The following is a 21,755-nucleotide window of genomic DNA, read 5'->3' as shown; positions in this document are numbered from 1 at the left end:
CTTTTCCCACAGTTTTGGCATGTGAACGGCTTCTCTCCAGTGTGAATTCTCATGTGGATTTTAAGGTTTCGTTTTTGACTGAAAATCTTTCCACACTGTTGGCAGGTGAATGGGTTTTCTCCAGTGTGAAGTCTCATGTGGGCATTAAGGCTTGATTTATGACTAAAAATATTCCCACACTGTTGACAGGTGAACGGCTTCTCTCCAGTGTGAATTCTCATGTGAACATTAAGGCTTGATTTTCGAGTGAAACTTTTTCCACACTGTTGGCAGTTGATATCACTTCTAGTTTCTGTCTTTAGAGCTCTATTTTGTGAGGAAACCTTTTTTGTCATTGAGCAACAAAAAGTTTTTTCTCCAGTTTTGAAATCATGATCTTTCTCATACTCGTTTTTAACTTCAAATTCCTCCAGTTCTTGACTCTCCTCTTTCAGCTGCATCCGGTCTAAAGCAAAACAAAAAACAAATACAAGTTAACCCTAGTTTAATGGCACAAAGCAAAACATCAAACCCAACAAAGGCCCTGTGGTAACACTTAATTTTACAGTGTCATTGTTACATATGTTACATGTAGTTACTATAGTAATAACTATAAATTATGCATAATTACATGCAACTAAACAAAATAGTTCAGGTGATATGTGAAACTTATGTTAACTTTTTCATAAAAGCATGAAAATTGGTACACATATACAGTTTGGGGGCCTGAACATTTTCAGAAATGGAGCCATTGCAAAAACACCTTGTGGCGACCATGGCGGCCATTTTGCTTTCCACCATAACTGAATTTAGTATTTTGTATCCTGAACCAAACATGATAACATGGAAAATGTGATGCCTACCCCTATGTTTTGTAGGGCTATAATCTCCCAGTTGATTATTGGTCGATGCGTTCATTTCATCAGGTGGAAAGCACTAATTGCTAATGGGGGTGTTTTCAGAGCACACCTGTTCCACAGGTAACAGTCTGTCTTCAAAACACCCCCCTTGTTTTCACTTCTTTTGGATTAGCCCAACCCACCGGAGAAGAGAGACATATTGAGGAAAGTAAGCTACTAGGTTTTCTGAATATTATTTATTTAATTGTGAGAGAGTTTAATTCATAGTCAGTCCTCTTCTACCATGTCAACAAAGACATCGGCAGTGTGGCAGCATTTAAAAAAAAATTGAAAACGGGAAAAAAGGATTAATAATATGTTTATTTTATTTAGCGCCTTTCAGAAGACTCAAGGTCGCTTTACAATAAATTACAAAAACACATGACATAGAGACATGACATAGAAACGATACATATAAACTGTGATGATAACATAGTAGAAAGAGGTACATATAGAATCAGAACATGGAGTCAGGGGTCGGGGAAACAAGTGACAAAAATGTTTTAATGTTGGTTTTGAAGTCATGTAGTGATGAGAGATAGCGGATGTGTTGTGGAATGGAGAGTTGGGGCAGCGGTGCAAAATGTCCTTCCATTTTTTTTTTTCCCTAACGTAATTTTTAGTCGAAAATTTCAGGACTTCAGTCGACCAACATTTTCTTCGGTTGATTACAGCCCTAATGTTTTTATGGTCAAGGATAACAATGATATTATCTGAAGCTGGGGCCACACTAAATTTTTTTTTAAATCTTATAATATTTTCTAAATGTGAGAGACCAAAAACATAATAAAAAATTATAAATGGATAAATATTGTTCCTCTAGTGTGTGGAGTGCCACGATTTTACCAGGAAAGCACAGACAACAGAGTCCCTCCTGTGAACACAGGAAAATCTCGTAAAATATCTTGAATCAAACGTAACTTTAAAGTAAACAAACATGGCGGACGAATGTTGGGGGTTCCCCCCACACAACAGGATTTCTGATTCGATATCAGGGCGGTTCCAACGTTCTTCCGAGCAGATTCGGTCAATCTTAACACAGCTCACACCACAGGAAAATCTGCTAAAATAATCTGGAGAACCATCAAGATAATTGGGACATTGACATTTCAGGGGAGAAATTGGTGTTCGGGATGCAGAGAGGATGGACCAAGAGCAGTACAAACTCTTTGTTGCAGTGAGGATGCAGGACACAAAACGCATCACCGCCCTTTGAAGAGGAACAAGCGCCCTCTTTTTAAAACAGCTCCAATAAGAGGACAGAGAGTCCAAGACAAAACTCGCTGAAAAATGACTTTTCCAGACTCTATATTGCCTGTCAGACCTGTGATGGGAAATCTTCAAAAACGAAAATCAGGCCTACACTCCATCAATCGCACTTCATGGTGGACTATACTTGGGATACAAGGCTGATCTGCCTAGAAAACAGTATAAGTAGTGCCCTTATACAGTGCCTCACGAAACACTGCCCCAGACCGTGAGGTCTAAATACTAGTTGGGTGAGCAGTCATCAACATGCTGAAACCAGGCGTAGCCAAAACTTTTAATGACTTTTCCAGCAAGATCTTCATACCTTATATTAAAGAAAAACTTGAAAAGGTTAGATATTGTAGATGTTGTATGGGACTGCTATGAAATGAACAGCTTAAAGTCCAAGAAAAGGGGAAAGGGGACAAGAACAAGAGTGGTTGGAAAAAAAACAAGTTAACAAACTGGAAAGGCTTCCTGAGAGTTTTCCTCTTTTACTTTTTGGCCAGGAAATGTGGAAATGCCGACTACCAAACAAGTTGTTTAGACATGCAGACCCAATCATCTCACCCACAAGAATCAGATTAGATTGCCCCTTGCACACATGAAGAGGCACATACAAGGATACTACTCCATCTGGTGGATGCTGCAACAAAAGGATTTTAAAACACAAAACACAAGGATTTTCTCTTGTGGTTCTAGCCATTGCACATGTGTCAGAGCTGGACATTGAGGAGTTATGGGTGGCATTTGGGATTGGCAAGTACTTCAGATACATACCTGCCCATGAGATTGCCAAGTCTCTGGGTCCTGACAATTTCAAGGCCCTTCCTGTGTTCCATGCCTTCACTGGCTGTGACAGTCTCAACCAGGGGCAAGAAGACCGCATGGGATACCTGGAATGCAGATGACATGCCAACACAAGCCTTCATGGCTCTGTCAAAGGCTCCAAAAAGCATTCCAGAGGAGGTCATGTCCATTGTGGAGCTCTTCACCATTCTCCTCTACAATCACACAAGCAGCGAACTCAACATCAATCACTCGTCTTGAATTGTTCACAAAGAAATGGAGGAGGAATGGAGCAATTCCCCCCCAACTAAGAATTCACTGGTGCAGTGAAGTCAAGTCACCTTCATTTATTTCCCTCAAATGAAAGCAAAGAACCCTCAATGCACTCCAGCCGTTCATCCACACAACAACGGCACCCTAGTGGCCAGAGAACACAAACCCCTTAATAGGTTTCAAAGTGCAAGCTCATGAAAATGATACCGTTCTCATCTCTGCGTAAACTTGAAAAATGTGAATCTGTGAAAACGGCGACGGCATGCACATGCGCATTACGTGTTCAGTCAACAGGCATGCTCGTTTGAATGTGTAAATGCGTGGCCACATAGTCTTTCTTTACAAAGTGCAGCACCTCAAAAGAGCAGTGTACCAAGGAGGAGACTGTTGGGGACAAGCACTTGAGGTGGCACCAAATATGCCATCTCAATATGAATGCTGTTCAATCGCACATTGCCCGTACCCGCCAACCTGACTAGCACCATGTCAAATAAAACGCTTTAATTAGGACACTCATATGACATTCTTCAAAAATTCATATATATTTATCAATATAATTTCTGTAGAGGCTGATATTTGAATGAAACTAACCTGTTTGTTTCTCAGTATCTTCATGTTTCACGCTGAACACTTCTTCAATCTTTATGTCTTCACTCTCCTCTTTAATAAACGCCATCTTTATAATAGTGTCACGTGGATCTCAGATGCTTCTCCAGGAGTTTTCCTGTGTGTTTGGACAGATTGTCATGTTTAGGATGAGAATAATTAAGAGAAACAAACTTCATTTGATAGCGTGCGTGAACACATGTGCTCTAGAGAGTTTCTTCTTTGTCCAGTGTCTGCGCTATTTTTCTCCAAAAGTTATGAGCGATAAAAATGACTCAAAAAAAATTGTACAGTACGTACTATTCTGGTGTTGACCAAACTTGTCACGCACTGAACGCGGACCCTCGCGTACACGTAAAACCAATGTATACTTTGAGCTTATTTTCAATAAAGACACACACTGTAAAGACATTAGGGAAAAAACCCTATTCTATTCCTAACCCTATACTAACTTTAGGGCTGTCACTTTTTATTCGATATTCGAATATGCATTCGAACATGACGTGAAATATCCGTAACTATAAATAAACTATCCGGTTTTTAAAGTGCCATGTAGTGCATTTTTTTACAGTCTATGATTATCCAGTAGAGGGCGCTCTAAACGTATTGTAGCGTAGGCCCATGACCAAATCAAGCGCGACTAATAGCCAAGCCAATACATTCTATGAATACATAGCCACCCTGTTTTGAAAATGGAAGATAACGCACAGAACGCACATGAGCGGACAATTACGACCCCAACTCACCTAAAAAGTAGTGTATGGAAACATATTGGGTTCTACACCGTAGATGGTAAAGTAACCGTTACAGATAAGGTAGTTTGCCGAATTTGCAAAAAACGGTTTACATACGCATCCTCGACATCCAATCTTCGCGCTCACCTGTCGAGTTACCATCCAAATGAGGCAGCGGCGTCAGAGACACAGCAGACGGCCAGAGCATCGCTAGGCGTCCAACATCGTATGACTGCATACTTTCCTGCACAACCGGTCGGCACCTTGCCAGATGCACGGGTAAAGGCCATCACCGATAAGATGGCAAGGTTTATTTGCAGGGATATGAGACCTATAGGTGTAATTTCGGGAGACGGGTTTCAGGACCTCATAATGGAACTAGAGCCACGATACACAATTCCAGTCGCACCACTGCAGGACAAGAGACTCGCTCTAACTAGAGACGGGTGGACATCACTGGCCACACATGCTTACGTGACAATCACAGCTCACTTCATTTCAGACACATGGGACCTAGAGAATTTCGTTCTTTGTAGGGAAAGTCACACAGCTGCCCATGTCACAGAGAGCATCAACAACACCCTGGACGACTGGGATATATCCCGTGAAGCAGTAATAGCACCACAGACAATGCGCAGAATTATGTGAAAGCCATATGTGATTTAGCCCTCATACATGTACCTTGCTTGGCGCACACGCCAAACCTAGCCGTGCGCAAGGGACTAGAAGTGAGGGCTATTCATAACGCACTCATAACGCAACACAGAGAGCAGCTATCAAAGAAATGAAAGGTAGGCTTGTCTTTTTCCTTCTATTCCTTTTAGCACAGGCTAATGCTTAACATTAAGGGCCTAATTTCGTTAATGTCGAAATTATAATTTCCCTAATTTAGTTTTTTTTAGAAAATTATAGAAAATTGACAGTTAATAACACGAGCTAAAAACAAAACAATTAGTTTCAGATACAATAATTGATTCATTCATTTTATTACCATTCTTAGCGAGGATGGTCGATAATTTCAAACCGTGCTACAGTGAAAACAACACTGAATGGATGCTTCTCAATAAAGCGGCCCTTCTGGACCCCCGGTTTGGGTGGCTGCTTGTAGATATTCGAATACATTGCTTGATATTTGATATCCGTTTTTTTCTCAAAAGTGACAGCCCTAACTAACTCACCTTGGAAATCCAGAGTTCTAGCGAGAGCACAAGTTAAATTTGCTCAGCGACTTACTCTGGTGTCGAGTATTAATGCTCATTAAATATGCCCCTCTATCTGAGCTGCACCAATCACATCGGGTTATCTGATATCGGCGGGCCAGAGGCGAGATGACGACAGCGCTGTGACGTCGAAGTAAACATTGCAGGATGGCTGTGGATGAACACCAGTTGTTAGAAACGGCTGTGGCCGCTACAATGAAAGATTTAGACTTGCCTTTTTCTCTAAAAGAGGAACAGAAGACGGCACTCGAATCGGTCCTTTGCATGAAGAACGTTTTTGCTGTTTTGCCGACCGGATACGGCAAGAGTCTAATCTACCAGTTAGCTCCGCTGGTAGCTAAGTGTATGCGGCTTAGACTGTGTGTTGTTGTGATTGGTCGTAGTGTTATCCAATTGCGTGCAGTGAGATTTTCAAACGCATGCTTGGTGCCGCCCCTCGAGCTGGCTGATTTTCATTAGTCGACGCCAGACCCTTAATCTTTCAGATTTAGGTCTGGATTTCCAGGCTAATACTAACTACTAGCCTATAGAAAATATTTTATTCATGCTATAGCATGTGAAAAAATATGTGTATGGTAACTATGGGGATATGTGAAATATATTTGTCATCTTCCCCCTGATATTGTTGATAATCGTCTGGTAACTGACTGTTATAATCGACATTGCAATACTTGCAAGACATAGTCGATATACAATCATATATAATAATAATAATAAGATAATAATACCCAGCCCTACTTAAATAAGGCCTTTCTTTCCATGAAAACTGATTCATCAAATCAAAATGAAGGTACGTCACGCAGACTAACGGTTATGTTTAGGGTTAGGAGGTTATCAATTACATTTTATCAATTAAAACAGTAAATTGCTACTGAAAAAGAACAACACACACATAATTGAACAGTAAGTGCTTTAAACCTGCTAGTAAAAAACTAAAATAGTGTGAAACTGAAACTGCAGCCTCTGGTATTGCAGGATCATGAACTCTTTTCATGAGCAAATTAAACACTCAGTGAATCATATGCATTTGGTTCAATTGATTGAGTTTCTCCGTCACATCTTTTAACGGGCACGAAATGAGATGCACCTTTTCTGTTACTCGTGTGTTTACCAAAACCTGTATAAAAAAGTAGTAACTGTAAAAAAAGTAGCTCATTAAAAAGCTAGATAAAGCACTATAACGTATAATATAATATATATTATAAATAATATAAAAACTTTAAGTGTTTAAAAACACAAACCTTCCTACAGCAGATTCACAACAGAGGCAGCATAGCGCAGCGCAGCCTTATGACGTCACAGCACCACACCAAAATAAAAGTCATGGTCACAGGCTAAAATCAGTGCATAGAAATTTAGGCTACAAAAACATGTACACGACGTGAAATATGAGTTAAATTCATGTTTAAATACTTGCTGTCCAATTATGCTAACAATATAAAACAGAGATAGACTGAGGACTGATCGTTTAATGTAAGTTTATTAATTAATTTGGTATGGTCAAATCAGTCCACAGTAACAGTAGAGCAGTGTTTCCCAAATTCCTGGTATCCTTTTGAACATCATAACATTTAGAAAATCAACCTCAGTTTTTAAATAACTTGTTTAGTCACTATAGGGAGATGTAAAATAGTTGAAAAAAATTATTCTGGTGAAGTTTGGGGTAAATAACTTTAAACATTTACGAGACAAAATGGTAATACTATAGATTACAGCCCGCAAAGTACTCAATAAGTAAAACAAATGTACAGTGAAATGTACATTTCAGTAATTATAATGTACCTATAAACAACGTATATAGGAATAAGGGAACAATATGTAAAGTTTGGGTATTAGAGATGTAACAACCAGGAAAATTAACTAATTATTTATACTGGAAGTATTTTAGTATGGAAGCCCTAAAAGGCCATAGATTATTTTTTTCTTTTGTTTTCTCTTAATCACGATTTAATTTTCTTGTGATCTCGACATAAATGTTTTCTCGTGATCATGACATAATAAAAGTTTTCTTCTTGTGATCTTGACATAATAAAAGTTGTTTATTTTTAATAAACAACTTTTATGTTAGTTGTATCTGTAATAGGTGTATCTCTCTATTAGTGTTACTTGATCTTAGTGCTGCATTTGACACCATTGACCACAACATCCTTTTAAATAGACTCGAACATTATGTTGGCTTTAGTGGAATTGCACTAGCATGGTTTAAATCATACTTATCTGACCGTTATCAGTTTGTAGCAGTAAATGAAGAGATGTCTTATCGATCACAAGTTCAGTATGGCGTACCACAAGGCTCAGTACTAGGACCGCTGCTGTTCACTCTGTATATGCTACCATTAGGAGATATCATTAGGAAACATGGAATTAGCTTTCACTGTTATGCCGACGATACTCAGCTGTATATTTCTTCAAAACCTAACGAAACCTACCAATTCACAAAATTAACGGAATGCATAGCTGATATAAAAAATTGGATGACTAGTAATTTCCTACAACTAAATTATGATAAAACAGAGATTCTAATTATTGGACAAAAAACTTCCACACGTAATAACCTAGAGTACTGTCTAACACTTGATGGCTGCTCTGTTAAGTCTTCGTCGTCGGTTAGGAATCTGGGTGTGCTCTTTGATACCAATCTTTCATTTGAAAGTCACGTGTCTAGTATCTGTAAAACCGCATTTTTCCATCTTAAAATATATCTAAATTACGTCATATGCTCTCATTGACAAATACGGAACAATTAGTTCATGCGTTTATGACCTCAAGGCTAGATTATTGTAATGCTCTACTGGGTGGTTGCCCTGCACGCTTAATAAACAAACTACAGCTAGTTCAAAACGCAGCAGCTCGAGTTCTTACCAGAACCAGGAAGTATGACCATATTAGCCCCGTTCTGTCAACACTGCATTGGCTGCCTATTAAACATCATATACATTTTAAAATATTGCTGATTACTTACAAAGCACTAAATGGTTTAGCTCCGCAGTACTTGAGGGAGCTCTTAACGCATTATAGTCCTTCACGTCTACTGCGATCTCAAAACTCCGGCCAGTTAATAATACATAGAATATCAAAATCGACTGCTGGCGGTAGATCCTTTTCCTATTTAGCACCAAAACTCTGGAACAGTCTTCCTAACATTGTCCGGGAAGCAGACACACTCTGTCAGTTCAAATCTAGACTAAAAACACATCTCTTCGGCCTAGCATTCACATAACACATTATAGACTTCTATAACTCAATGTTAGGCTGCATAGATTAGGTCAGCCGGAACCGGGAACACTTCCCTTAAATCCTGATGTACTCGTTACATCATAAGAAGAATGGCATCTACGCTAATTTTAGTGTGTTTGTTTATCCCGAGGTTTTCCCGCAGCCTGCCGGATCCAGGCCGTATCCAGATCTGATGAAGGACCTTCGCCTGGACCCGATGACAATGCAGCGCTGAAGTGCCAACTAGCCTCTCCCTGTGGAGGATCCCACTGGCGGCGCCCCTGCATGTGGATATTATTGTTTTTCTCAACATGAACGCGAACCAATATAAACACAATAACCATATGCTGACTCGAGTGTATGTACGTTCTGTACAATAACTGGCACAGTCTGCTTTATTAGGCCTTTATTTCCGTTCGCGCTGCTTGAGCTTAAATACTTTTGTTTTTTATATTTGTTTACACATTACTATTACATATATTACATATATTGTTAGCTTGTTGTGCATATTGCCTAATTGTAAGCTTGCTCAGAAATCGTGACAAAAACATTAAAAACACGTACAAAATAACGTCTTTTTCGTTAAACTTTGTTTAAATAAACGAATATTTGATTTTTATGAGCCCGAATATTCAAATGCAATATTTTTTTTAAAAAAGCCCATCCCTAGTTTCCTCATCTTGTTCACTTTTGCAGTGCCTATTGTTAAATCTCATGAGTTTGCAAACTGCAGTTTCATGTGCTCGCTTTATTGCTGTTGTGTGTTTGAGGCGGCGGGTTTGTGCTCCATTAACTTGGACTGGTACCATGCTCTCTGTGTTTGATTATTAATGTCTGTGTAACCCGCGAGTTGGACACAGTAGAGGAAAAGGTTAAACGTTCAGTTCCGCCTCGATTCTGTATCTTCTTTAGTAGTCTTAAAAAGTGGTAAAGAGCACCAAATTGAACAAAACAATATAACTGCAAAATTTGAAAGAAAGAAAGAAAGAAAAAATTAGAAAGAAAGAGAGTGAGGAAAGAATGAGTTTTAAGAGGGAGATGGTGAAATCCCAAGTTTCTCACAATATATGCACTTATAAGACATGACCGAACTAACCATCAATCATTAATTTAACCCTTCTGTCGTTTCTTAGGCGAGTTATTACATTTTAGATCAAAGCACCAGTTCAGCTAAAAGTCTGGAGGCTACTTGCTTGTCTTTCCTTTGGGGATTTCCTTTTGTTGGCTTGCTAGAAAAGGGGGTCTCGTCTCTGGATAGATGTCTTGGGCGGCCAATCACGTGGTGTGTTGGCGGATGGATGGAAAGTCTTTGAAGTTGGAAGCAGGCTTTGCTGTCCAATCGGTGACCGAAACTTGGCAGCAAAACATAACTTAGAACCGAGACTCTCAACAGAAAAGAAAAGAAACTAAGAAAAAGAATAGTGAGACGAGAGAAGATGGATGGCTTGAAATAAATTGTTTAACCCGAGTTCTTCTGATCTTGATCTGAACTCTTTTGCCTGCTCATATAAAAAAGTTTAGTCATGATTTCTTATAATAAGGATACGATATATTTTACACAGATTTCGATCAAGCCATCTTCTGAATTATGAGCATACGATCACACTGATAGGAAACAAGGAACAATCACACAGCAACAAAGTTTGCTCTGCACTGTCATAATTCTCACTTCACTCTTTACAGTGACTTGAATCTAGAACCGGATCTAGAAAGCAAAAGATGACAATGAAGGAAGCACCTCATCAGCCTCACATTTACACCAAATAAAACTTATTTTTAGCGAGTACGGCACATGCGTTTCACAGACATGCCCTACCTCACCAGAGCAGGCGCACTGACACATGCGTGATGTGACACATACCTGTCATCACCCACTCCAACCGTAGGCATATTCAAGTCACGACTGACACAATGTTTACCTGTGCATTCTCTCACTGAAGAGGAATCAAATAATCCAGTGCAATGCTCATCATTTTATTCAGTTACCATTCTTGTATTTGTTATTTCTCCATTTACGTTGTAGCATTTCACAGCAAGACAGAAGATTATCTGATGTATTGAACAATTGAAAGCTAATTTAATTTCGCAAACATTTGCTGGTGGCATTAAAAATTGCCAAGACAAGGGTATCTGCAAGTACGATGGCAAAATATTTTTTTTTTCTGAAACTGAACAAGATTAAATCAATTTCCCTCAAGAGTAAATGTACAGGTGATTTTTGAAATTGCTCTCTTTTCTAAATCTCTCGGCAGACTTAGAACATTAATGTTTTTTTTAGAGAAAAGGTTTGCAAACGGTGTTTCGAGTCTCTCTGATGGGCGTCACAGGCTCCTCTCCAGTGTGAATTTTCATGTGGATCTCAAGGCTTGCTCATGTTGAGTCACTCCACAGTAAAGGCACATGAATGAATTCTCATGTGGTCCTTAAAGAGTCCTTTCAGTGAAAAACTCTTTCCACACTTATCACATGTGGACAGCTTCTCTCCGGTGTGAATTCTCATGTGAATCTGTAGGTTTTCTTTTCGGGAGAAGCTCTTCCCACACAGATCGCAGGTGAAGGAGTTTTCTCCAGTGTGAAGTTTCATGTGAATGTTAAGGTTTGATTTTTGATTAAAACTCTTTCCACACTGTTGGCATTTGAATGGGGTTTCTCCAGTGTGATCTCTCATGTGGACATCAAGGCTTGATTTACGAATGAAACCGTTCCCACACTGTTGGCATTTGAACGGCTTCTCTCCAGTGTGAATTCTCATGTGAACATCAAGGTTTGGTTTTCGAGCGAAACTTTTTCCACACTGTTGGCAGGTGAGATCACTTCTAGGTTTTGTCTTCAGAGCTCTTTTTTGTGAGGAACTAAAAGATTTTTCTCCAGTTTTGAAATCATGATCTTTCTCATACTCGTTTTTAACTTCAAATTCCTCCAGTTCTTGACTCTCCTCTTTCAGCTGCATCCGGTCTAAAGCAAAACAAAAACAAATACAAGTTAACCCTAGTTTAATGGCACAAAGCAGAACACCAAAACCAACAAAAGCCTTGTTTACACCTGGTATTAAGAAGTGTACTGGTCAATCGGTTCAGAAGTAAATGAGAGAGACACGTTCAAGTTTACACCTGCGGCCTGACGTATAAACGTACATGCGTACGCAATTTTCCACATACCGTACCATACGAACACTCTAGACTGTGTGTACGCACTTTTTTACAAGTATGAGCGAAGAAATAAAGTAAACAATGATTTAAACTCTGTTTTACATTTAATATACACATTGAGATGAAATATGCCACTCTCACTAATGGAGTTAAGCACTGAAATCATCATGAAATCATTACCCAGAAGTTACAACATTAAATGAATTTAAATAGAAATATTTGTAGTGGATGCTCTGCTTTTGAACACTTTTCCTGTTGCATGGTACGTTTTAATGTTTTAACTGCAGCAAGAATTTCCTAGAACATGATAGTTCCACTTTAAATTGTGTTCTAAATAGTAAATCTCATGTTCTGAGAAAATATTTTCATGCGAATAATGATCAATGATGCACACTTGACTGTCTAAGAAGATGGCAGTAGTACCAGTATCTCAAGAAACAAATGTGCTTTATAAGAGGGTTGGCAAATTCATGTTCTGATTTGACGAATAGGTGTGTTAACGGGGCCGAACCACCATGTATAATGATAAGAGAAGTTCTGGATTTGATGCATGAATGTAGAGATGAGTTTGGACTAACTGATATCCTCTGTATGTGTACATATGTATCAGATGTATGCGTGTCACAGATGTATGCGTGTCACATCTTTTGATAAAATGGTGTTCCTTAGTCCACATTTAGCAAATTTTCAGTGTTTTTTTTTTTTTTTTTAATGACCCAATCAGGAAGCAGATACACACTCCAACCCGCCGGTTGACTTGCCCAGTTAGGGTAATTCTCGGCATCAAGTAACTAGTATTAGGCATTCATGGATTTTTTTCTTGTGTGCATCTGAAGTTGAATTTTATTTCATATACAAACATTACAGACAGTAGAATATGTTAACAATATCATCAATTTATTTTAAAAAACATGTTCTTATTATAACACATCAAATAACAGTTTTATAACAGTAAACATAATAGAAATCAAGAAATGTGTACTCTCAAATACTATAAATGTGAAATCTGAAATGCAACTTGTAAAATCATATATAATCATATTAGTCAATGTAGTAATAATATCAAGTAAGGGGGTGTGTGTGTGTGCGTGCGTGCATAGGTCTCATCCCTGGCTTACTCTTAACTCATCTCTGGTGATATGCAACAAAGCACTGGTTTTTGTTGTTCAAACAAAGGAACAACTTCCCATCTCCACATTTGGAACATCGCCAACGCGAAACTCCACTTTTGCACAAGTTGCACCTCCCTCTCTGAGTGCCATATGTAGGCCAGTGTCCAACGGCATCATAGCGGACTTCCTGGGTGGGGTGGAGAACTCGGGGGTTGGGGCGACGGGCTTGTGGCGTGTGCTTTGCATCTGGGGGTTGGCCAACCCTGGCAGGTACCTTATCAGCTCCCTTCAACGTAGCTGCCACCGACAGACGGAACTTCTTCAAGGGCATCGGCTTCTGCTTGAGAATGCTGCAGTCCCTTTTGTAGATAAGCCATGCATTCACAATGCTCACATCGATGATGTACCCAAACAATGGCAGGTACCAGCGGCGGGACTTCATTGGTGTTTTATAGCGGTGCACAAGCATATCGGAGAGATCAATGCCCCCCATGGCTTGATTGTATGCCAGGACGATGGATGGGCAGGGGACGTCGACCTTCTGTTGCGCCTCCTTTGTGTATCTCTTCACTGAAGACAGTGGCTCCACCCCATAAGCATTGCTTAGCAAGGTGACACACTTGTTGTCGAACCACTTTACTGCAACAACTCCCTCTGATGAACAGAAATCAACAACACCTCGGCCTCGCTTCACCATCTCCTTATCACTCATCAGTGTTGCACCACCTGAAAGTACAGTATGTATCACAATAACACTAATATAGTGTCTATAACAAATGGAAGGCATGTGTACAGTATATCTGCATCAGAAGAAAAACATATTTACTGAAAGTGCATTACCTGTGCGATTTACCCTGACGGTACCCACACTTCTCAGTCCCAGGTTGGTGTGCAGCGTCTTCACCAAGTTGAAGCTGGTAAAGAAGTTGTCGTAGAACACCACAGTTGCCTCTTTGTGTACGATAGTGTTGCAGAGTATTGAGACGACCTTGGCGCCAATGAGGAGGTCTTCCAAGCCCAGATGTGTATGCTCTTCCTCTTGAATGTTGAAGAATGTTGTGGCCCCTTGGTACAATATGAAGTCGTGGATGATGCCAGAGCAGCTGCCCCGACAGAAGATCTTAAACCCCCACTTATCCGGCTTGTTCTGAATGTACTGCCTGAGTTTGCCAGCTCGGCTGCCCTTGTAAGCCACCATAACTTCATCAACACTCTGCCTGTTGGTAGGTGGAATAAGGAGGCATTGTTCTCTGAACATGTCAAAAAGAGGCCGTATCTTATGGAAGCGGTCAGGGCAGCCCTCCGCCTGGAGGTTATCATTGAAGTGGACATATCTTCGGAGCATTTTGAAGCGCTTCACTGACATGGTATCAGCCACTGGTGGGAAGCGTGACTCACAGGCCCAGTAATCTTCCAAAGAGGGAAATTCAAAAACGCCCATGTAGAGCAAAACTGACAAGAAAACCTCAATTTCAGCAGCTGTGGTGTTGATGGATCTCCCGGTCTGTTGAACTGAGTACAGGTTGGTATGCTCAGCTATGTGCACAATCATCTGGTCAGTAAAGAGCTTCTTAAAATACACAAACGGCGTCTGGACCAACTCTGGGAGCTCGAAGACGGGCTCGGGCAGAGTGAAGAGTGCAATGTCCTTTTTGACCCATTTGGTCTTTCTGGACCTTGCAGGAGGGGAGGGAGTTTGATTGAGGTCTGAAGATACCTCAACAAGCCGGTTTCTATTCCTCAATTTCTTTGAAGGGGGCGGTGAATCTATATCAAAATCCCTGTTATCTCCATCGTCTGGATCACTGAGCTCTTCCACTTCTGAGTCACATGGATCAGCGGGTAAAAGTGCAATAGTGCTAGAGGTAGATCTGGGCGGTCCATCAAATGTACGGCAGTCCATTATGTCTGAAAAAGATGGAACATAATAAACATTACTGTACAGTGTAGGGTCGCAAACTGTGCCTTGAGTAATCAGTGCATCAGGTACATCTATCCATAATAAATATGACAAAAGTTCTCAATGCTTCGGTTTGCATGTAGGGACCCTCATTATGCTGCCGTGTTAGTGTGGGGCTATTTTGAGCCTTGTTAGTGGTATTAACAAGCGATTTTTATTTGTCATTACTCAATGCCCTATATACTAGCGTTATAGGCTAAACTGTTTTTAGAGATAAAACTATTTACATTCGATCATCATGAAAACAAATCTCAGATAACGGTTGACTAGGTAACAATGTGTAATTAGACCAAAGGTTCATTTTGCGCTGGAGTTCTCCTTTAAGAAAAAAATTGCATATGCTAATAAATACTTGGATAACACACAACCATGAAATTACATAACAAGAGACAGAAAATGTTGAAGTGTGACTGATAAGGTAAGTTTACTGTGCTAAATAAAGCCAAAAATGTCCAACCATCAATTCAATTACAGTCTCATTATCGTGTTATGTTTGTCAGATTATTGAACAGAAAATGTAATGTTTATACCCATCTAGACAGCTGTAGTTGTAGCTATTCAATGCATAACGTAGTGTTAGTCAATAAGCCTCAGCTATGATGGCTATTGCAGAAATAATGAGTAGGACTAATGTGTAGCCTAAAGAGTAAACAGTGTTAAATTTAGAATCTGAAGGTAAAACCACAGGCCGTATAAATAAGGGTAAAATACATATAGTCTAGAAAAGAAATAGGCCGTATGATCCCGCAGGGTGTATTATTCTGTGTCACGATCGCGCTGCTGTGCTAATTTAGCTAGCGTCCAGTTCAGTTTACCCTAACTGGGCAACTCAACCGAGCGGTTACACAACTTTTCTGAGGTAACAGAGAGATACATTTTATCATCACGTTTCTTCCATTCAACAACAATATAATCATTAGGAAGTCTAGAACATGAAATCCAACCAAAAAAATATCTTACCTTAAATTTTAGCGTCACTGGCAGCCATTGTTTGAAGAGAGGTCACGACAATACACTTCCGGTTCAGATTCAGCTCGTCTCAGCAGCAAAATATTTTATTACAACATTGCCACCCAGTGGATATAATTGCCATTACACATTCGATTCAGTGAGAGGAAGAACAAACAGCTAAAAATGGGGTTTGGCGAGTTTTAATTACAGGAATTTGACCGCGAAAAAAGGTCAGCGAAGCAAAAATGGTAATCCACAATCAATCAGGAAAGTTTGTGAATGAGAGTACGCTCTCCCGAAGACCGGTTCCTTATATGGAACAACACATAGTCTTTCCTGTTTGGGTGACCGGACCTCACGTGACGTGAAGACACAAGCCATTCTCGCGATAACAGGGGTCGAGGTCAAATACACATCACTAATGGCAAATACAGACTACAGGAAAAAGCTATTAAAATCATTGACAACGACATACTTAATCTCAGTCAATTAATATAGATCAGCTTTTAATAATAATAATAATTAATTACATTTATATAGCGCTTTTCTCGACACTCAAAGCGCTTTACATAGAAGGGGGGAATCTCCTCAACCACCACCAATGTGCGGCATCCACCTGGATGATGCGATGCCCACCACACACCAGCTTACTGGTGGAGAGGAGACAGTGATGAAGCCAATTAGTGTATATATAGGAGGATGATTAGGAGGCCATGATGGACAGAGGCCACTGGGCAAATTTGGCCCTTTTCCTTATGTGGCCACGCTACACCCTTAACCCTTAACAGCAGAGCTCATTCTACGAGGGCGAATGCTTCCTCACGGGCTTGGGCTAGAGGTATGTCTATCCAGGATTTATGTCTTGCTGCTGGCTGGTCTTCTCAGAACACATTCGCCAGGTTTTACAAGCTGGATGTACTCTCTGTAGCGTCACAAACTTTCGGTGAGTTGAGTTTTACTAAAAATTGATTGTTATCTGTTAACCAGCTATGCAGTAGTTACCATAGCTGCTAACTCTGTGTTATGGTTCATAAAGTGGATGCCAAAATCGACGTCGACACAGCGTTTAACTCTCATGCTTGAATGCTTATTGTGTTGTGTCTGCCCTATTCAGTGCAGCCTTCGCTTTCACTGCTTTGAGATATGCACATTTTGATAGCGTCGGAGCAGGCGTCTCATTGGTCTAGTTCCTCCTATCAGATGAGACTACTCTTAGCGACGCAGCTTTCGGCTAGAACTGTCTTGCTTACGCGTAGGTTCTGGTTTGACCCCGTTCAGGGCTTATCTTCACTGCTTTCAAGGCATGATTTAATACAGTTCCCATATACGTCACGCTGATGTAATGTTGAAGTTACCGCCTTGAAAGGGAACGTGTCCGGTTACTATCGTAACCTTGGTTCCCTGATACCCCTTTTCCACCAAGGCTGAGCTGTAAAAGTGGTTCTTAAGTAGCACCAAAACATTGCTGGGCTAGAGTAAGAACCGCTTGCGTCAGGGGCTGGGGGCGGGGTTACCGTGACCAACAAGGCGAAAAGAAACTTGTGACCGCCATTTTTTAAATAGCTGCTAATCGAGCTATTAGCATATTAGCAGCTTAATTGTAATCTCCGTCTATGCACGTCACGGCAAGCTGCACGAACGCGTTGGATTCGCCGTGTTTGGATGCCGATGTAGTTTCGCAAAGCCTTGAGCATCAATAGTAACGCAACGACCGCCATTGTTGATGTAAGGCTTGTTCGAGATGCATCGGAGCGGCGCGGACCGATCAGAGCTCCGGGAGTGTTTGGAGAGCATATGACTCCTTGTGCTTTTGGATCGCTGTCGCAGTGCTTTGATGTCACGCGGCGATCGGTCTGCGAGAAGCCGAACCATCTCGAACAAGCCTGGTGTGTTTGTGTTTGGCGCTGCCGCGCTAGCGTTGCTGGGCAACATGAGATGTATACAGTGACGTAAGATCTGGCTCTGTTGTGGCTCTCTAGCCTGTGGAAAGGCAAACCGGTTCTTAGAAGACCCGTCAGTAGAACCAACTCCGAACCGGCAATAGCTCTAGCTCTGAACCAGCACCTGGTTCTTGTTGGTGGAAAAGGGGTATGAGAGGCAGGAACGAGACATTACGTCAGCCGCTGTGGTCGCTGTTTGATCAGCTGTGCTAGCGTTCAGTCGTGATTTTGACGTAATTGTCGCGCCCATGCAATTTATACTGCCCGCGAACCTGTCCGTATTAGGGATGTTAACCGATGACCGTTTGACCGATGGTTGACCGTATCAACGTTAACCGATCAAAGTTGTTGATAGTCGGTTAAAAAAAAAAACTCTAAATTAGTCTATTATAGACAGTGGACTAAACGCTACTACAGTTAGCCATCTCATTCCAAGATATTTTTGTGTGAAGTGAACAAATCCCTCTCACTCAATTTTTCATAACTCGCCCGTTTGTACTTAATAAACCAATAAAAACATTTGGCGCGAGGTCACAGCGTTTGGGTTCACGCGCTCACAAGGTTTGTGAACAGTAAAGGCTACAGGCTAACACACTCGAGGTTAGAGCCAGGGCAGACGACAGGAGGAAGCGTGCAGAGAAGAGTAGTGTGTGGGACCATTTCACCAAACGGAATGACACAGATGTAAGTTGTGTGATACAGCGCTTAAATATGAAAATAAATTACATCTACATTTCAGTGGTAACAGATAAGGTGATGATGATCATCATCTTTCTTTATTATTGTTAGCACTACCTCAAACTAAAGCGGCGTCTCTTCGGTTCAGAGCTGTCATTTTCTTAAATGAGCCGCGGCAATGTTTCAAATGTGGCGTTTATTTTCAACGCGATCAGCTTGTACCCTAACCATTTCGAAACTAAGGAGCCATTTGTCCGCCGATTACATACAAGCTCATCGGCGCCGCGTTTGCGGGACTTTCGCGCTGTTGGGGATTTTAAATCGCAGAGAAGATGCGGCAGAGAAGATGCGACAGAGTTGCGAAATTGCAGGCGCGGCTCGAAATGGCTGTTATTTCAAATAGCGTAGCATATTTTCAACTAATCGGTTAACCGGTTACAACCGGCTAATGAGGCTCGGTGGTCGGTCAAGAATTTTTTTAGTTTTCGCCATCCCTAATCCGTATTTGCATACTTCGCGTCCATTGGCCAGCTGTCCCCAGCTGGCGTTAGCCCATAAGATTTCAGCAAAAGTGGAGAAGGGAGGAGTTCCCATATACGTCTCAACTGACATAATGTCTTGTTCCCGCCTCTCAGGGAACCGAGGTTACGATAGTAACCGGAGACGTTTTGTTTAGGCTACTTCCATATTATTTTCCTAATTTAATGTGCTACATCATGTCATAGTAATGAATGCCCAACATGGAAGTAGGAGTTTCTCAGATGCTCTTGAAGCAGCATTAGTATTTGTCTGATCATTTGATCCCAAAAAACATGTCTGTCCACATGTAGAATTGTATGAATAAGGACCGAATGAAACTAACCTGTTTGTTCCTCAGTGTCTTCATGTTTCACGTTGAACACTTCTTCGATCTTTATATCTTCACTCTCCTCTTTAATAAACGCCATCTTTATAATAGTGTCACGTGGATCTCAGATGTTTCTCCGGGAGTTTTCCTGTGAGTTTGGACAAAGTCATGTTTAAGATCAGAATAATTAACAGAAAGAAAAATAAATCGACAGTAAAGTGTGTGTCTCAATCAGCTCTAGTTCAGTAGTTCAGCGCACTGGTGAGGGAGTCAGTCAGACTGAGAGTCAATGGACTTACATCAACTGATTAGACAAAAAACATTGAGAACTAAAGTTTTATAAAATAATGAAATCATACTTACACATATGATTTATAGACTAAATTAAATGGATAAAACTTTCATGAAAACATTGCAGTTGGTTTGTAAAAAGTGTGTTTGTGTTTCCGCTGCATTTACACTCATTTGACCAGCAGATGAAGGTCACAATAATATAATCCTGCAATACCAGAGGCTGCAGTTTCAGTTTTATCTTTCCACATCAAGCCCAAAGTATACTTCGTTTTTCACATGTACAGTCGAATGCATCGTCTTTCAAAGTATACTGCATTTTATAGTGTGTGTGAACACAGGCGGTCGGACACATGCGCTCTAGAGAGTTTCATCTTTGTCCAGTGTCTGCGCTATTTTTCTCCAGAAGTTATGAGCGATACAAATTTCTACAAATGGGCGGCACGTGATACAGTATTGTTCTGGAGTTCACATGCACTGACTGCAGACCTTCGCGTAGGCTAAAGTGAACTTTGAACACAGTTTTATGTAATAGTGACCCACAGCTGATCAGAAGTATTTCAGTAAGACAGTGATAACGTGAGTTAGCCGGAGACCTACACGATGTAAAACACAAAACTACATATTTTGAACACCCGGTAGAAATACAGTCTCACAGGTTGTGATTCGGAGGAGCAAGATGGTCCAGATAAACTGGGAACTGACCCATCATTCTAGAGCGAGCGTTTTGCGAATGCGTTGAACTCCGAGATGCGAGTTGTCGTCGTCAGTAATGTGACGTGTTGTGGGCTGGTCAAGTTGTTCATGGGCGGATACCGTACAACATAGGTGGGCATTATATGCAAATGTATTTTCTAGTGACTTAGAACCCAAAGCAGTGTGATTCGAGAAACAAACGACTCGTTGAGACGGTTCAGTCGATTCTTTCTTTTGGGAGACAATAACTTTATTTATCGTGCACTTTTGACTTTAACTTTGCAGGACATTTAAAGGCTACATTCACTAACAGCTCTATTACACTGCAGGAAAGGGGATATTAGATAAACCATGAGCACTTTAAAAACAGATTATATCGAAACAAATTAGGTTAAATATACCAGGAGGGTTAAGCAATTGAAACAGTAAATCTATACAACTGATAGTGTTTTACAGATGCGGTCCTGAAACTGCAGCCTCTGGTATTGCAGGATCATGAACTCTTTTCAAGAGCTGCGAAACACTCAGAGAATCATTTCGATGTGCATTTGGTTCAATTGACTGAGTTTCTCCATCACAACTTTTACTAGAGACCGAATAAAGAGCGCCAATGAGACGCACCTTTTCTGTTACTCGTGTGTGTTTACTTACAGAAATAACGCTCATACAAGTTTCATATAAAGCATTATATTACATTAAATAATACATTCACAGTGCTTTTGAAATAAATAAAATGGTCTAAACGGACTATATCTATTTGAAAACATTAAATGTTTAAAAAACACAAACCTTTCTTCAGCAGATTCACACCAGAGGCAACATAGCGCGGCGCGGCCTTATGACGTCACACCAGCACACCAAAATAAAAGTCCTGGTCACAGGCTAAAATCACTATGAAGTGCCCAGAAATTTAGACTACATACAAAAACACATACAAGTAAAGACGTGAAATATATGTTTAAATACATGCTGTCCATTGATGATAACAATATAAAACAGAGACAGACTGATCGTTTAATGTAAGTTTATTATTTGAAAAGGTCAAATCAGTCCGCACTACCTGATTTCAGCAGTTAACATCACTGCATTTAGTTAGTGCATATTTTTGCTCTTAAATGACAAATTATAAACAATCTTAATCAAGAGTATATGAAGGAACAGAGCCAG

At 40.5% G+C, this 21,755-nt stretch overlaps 1 protein-coding gene and 1 long non-coding RNA gene across 4 annotated transcripts; both read right to left on the bottom strand.

Moving 5' to 3' along the window:
- Positions 1-335: 335 nt before the first annotated feature.
- LOC307002162 lies at positions 336-7,046 on the bottom strand. The gene is made up of 3 exons (XR_013798430.1): positions 6,990-7,046; positions 3,780-3,912; positions 336-445 (listed from the first exon to the last, which is right to left on the bottom strand). It is a non-coding gene; the product is annotated as an uncharacterized lncRNA (long non-coding RNA).
- Positions 7,047-9,966: 2,920 nt separating this feature from the next.
- Positions 9,967-21,489, bottom strand: LOC307002139 (piggyBac transposable element-derived protein 3-like). 3 transcript variants are annotated; one of them, XM_079619438.1, is made up of 5 exons: positions 21,378-21,489; positions 19,617-19,749; positions 14,066-15,133; positions 13,232-13,951; positions 9,967-11,919 (listed from the first exon to the last, which is right to left on the bottom strand). In XM_079619438.1, the coding sequence occupies exons 2-4, from the start codon at positions 19,699-19,701 to the stop codon at positions 13,239-13,241; spliced, it is 1,866 nt and encodes a 621-aa protein (XP_079475564.1). In that variant the 5' UTR covers positions 19,702-19,749; positions 21,378-21,489; the 3' UTR covers positions 9,967-11,919; positions 13,232-13,238. The 3 variants fall into 3 exon arrangements, with proteins under 3 accessions (XP_079475564.1, XP_079475565.1, XP_079475566.1); XM_079619439.1 differs by lacking the exon at positions 21,378-21,489 and adding an exon at positions 20,598-20,655; XM_079619440.1 differs by lacking the exons at positions 19,617-19,749; positions 21,378-21,489 and adding an exon at positions 16,146-16,548.
- Positions 21,490-21,755: the final 266 nt, after the last annotated feature.

This window comes from Phoxinus phoxinus (assembly GCF_949152265.1).
Source record: "Phoxinus phoxinus genome assembly, chromosome: 7".
Taxonomy (NCBI): domain Eukaryota; kingdom Metazoa; phylum Chordata; class Actinopteri; order Cypriniformes; family Leuciscidae; genus Phoxinus; species Phoxinus phoxinus.
Note: the sequence above shows the minus strand (reverse complement) of the source record. Positions and strands in the feature narration are given on the sequence as shown.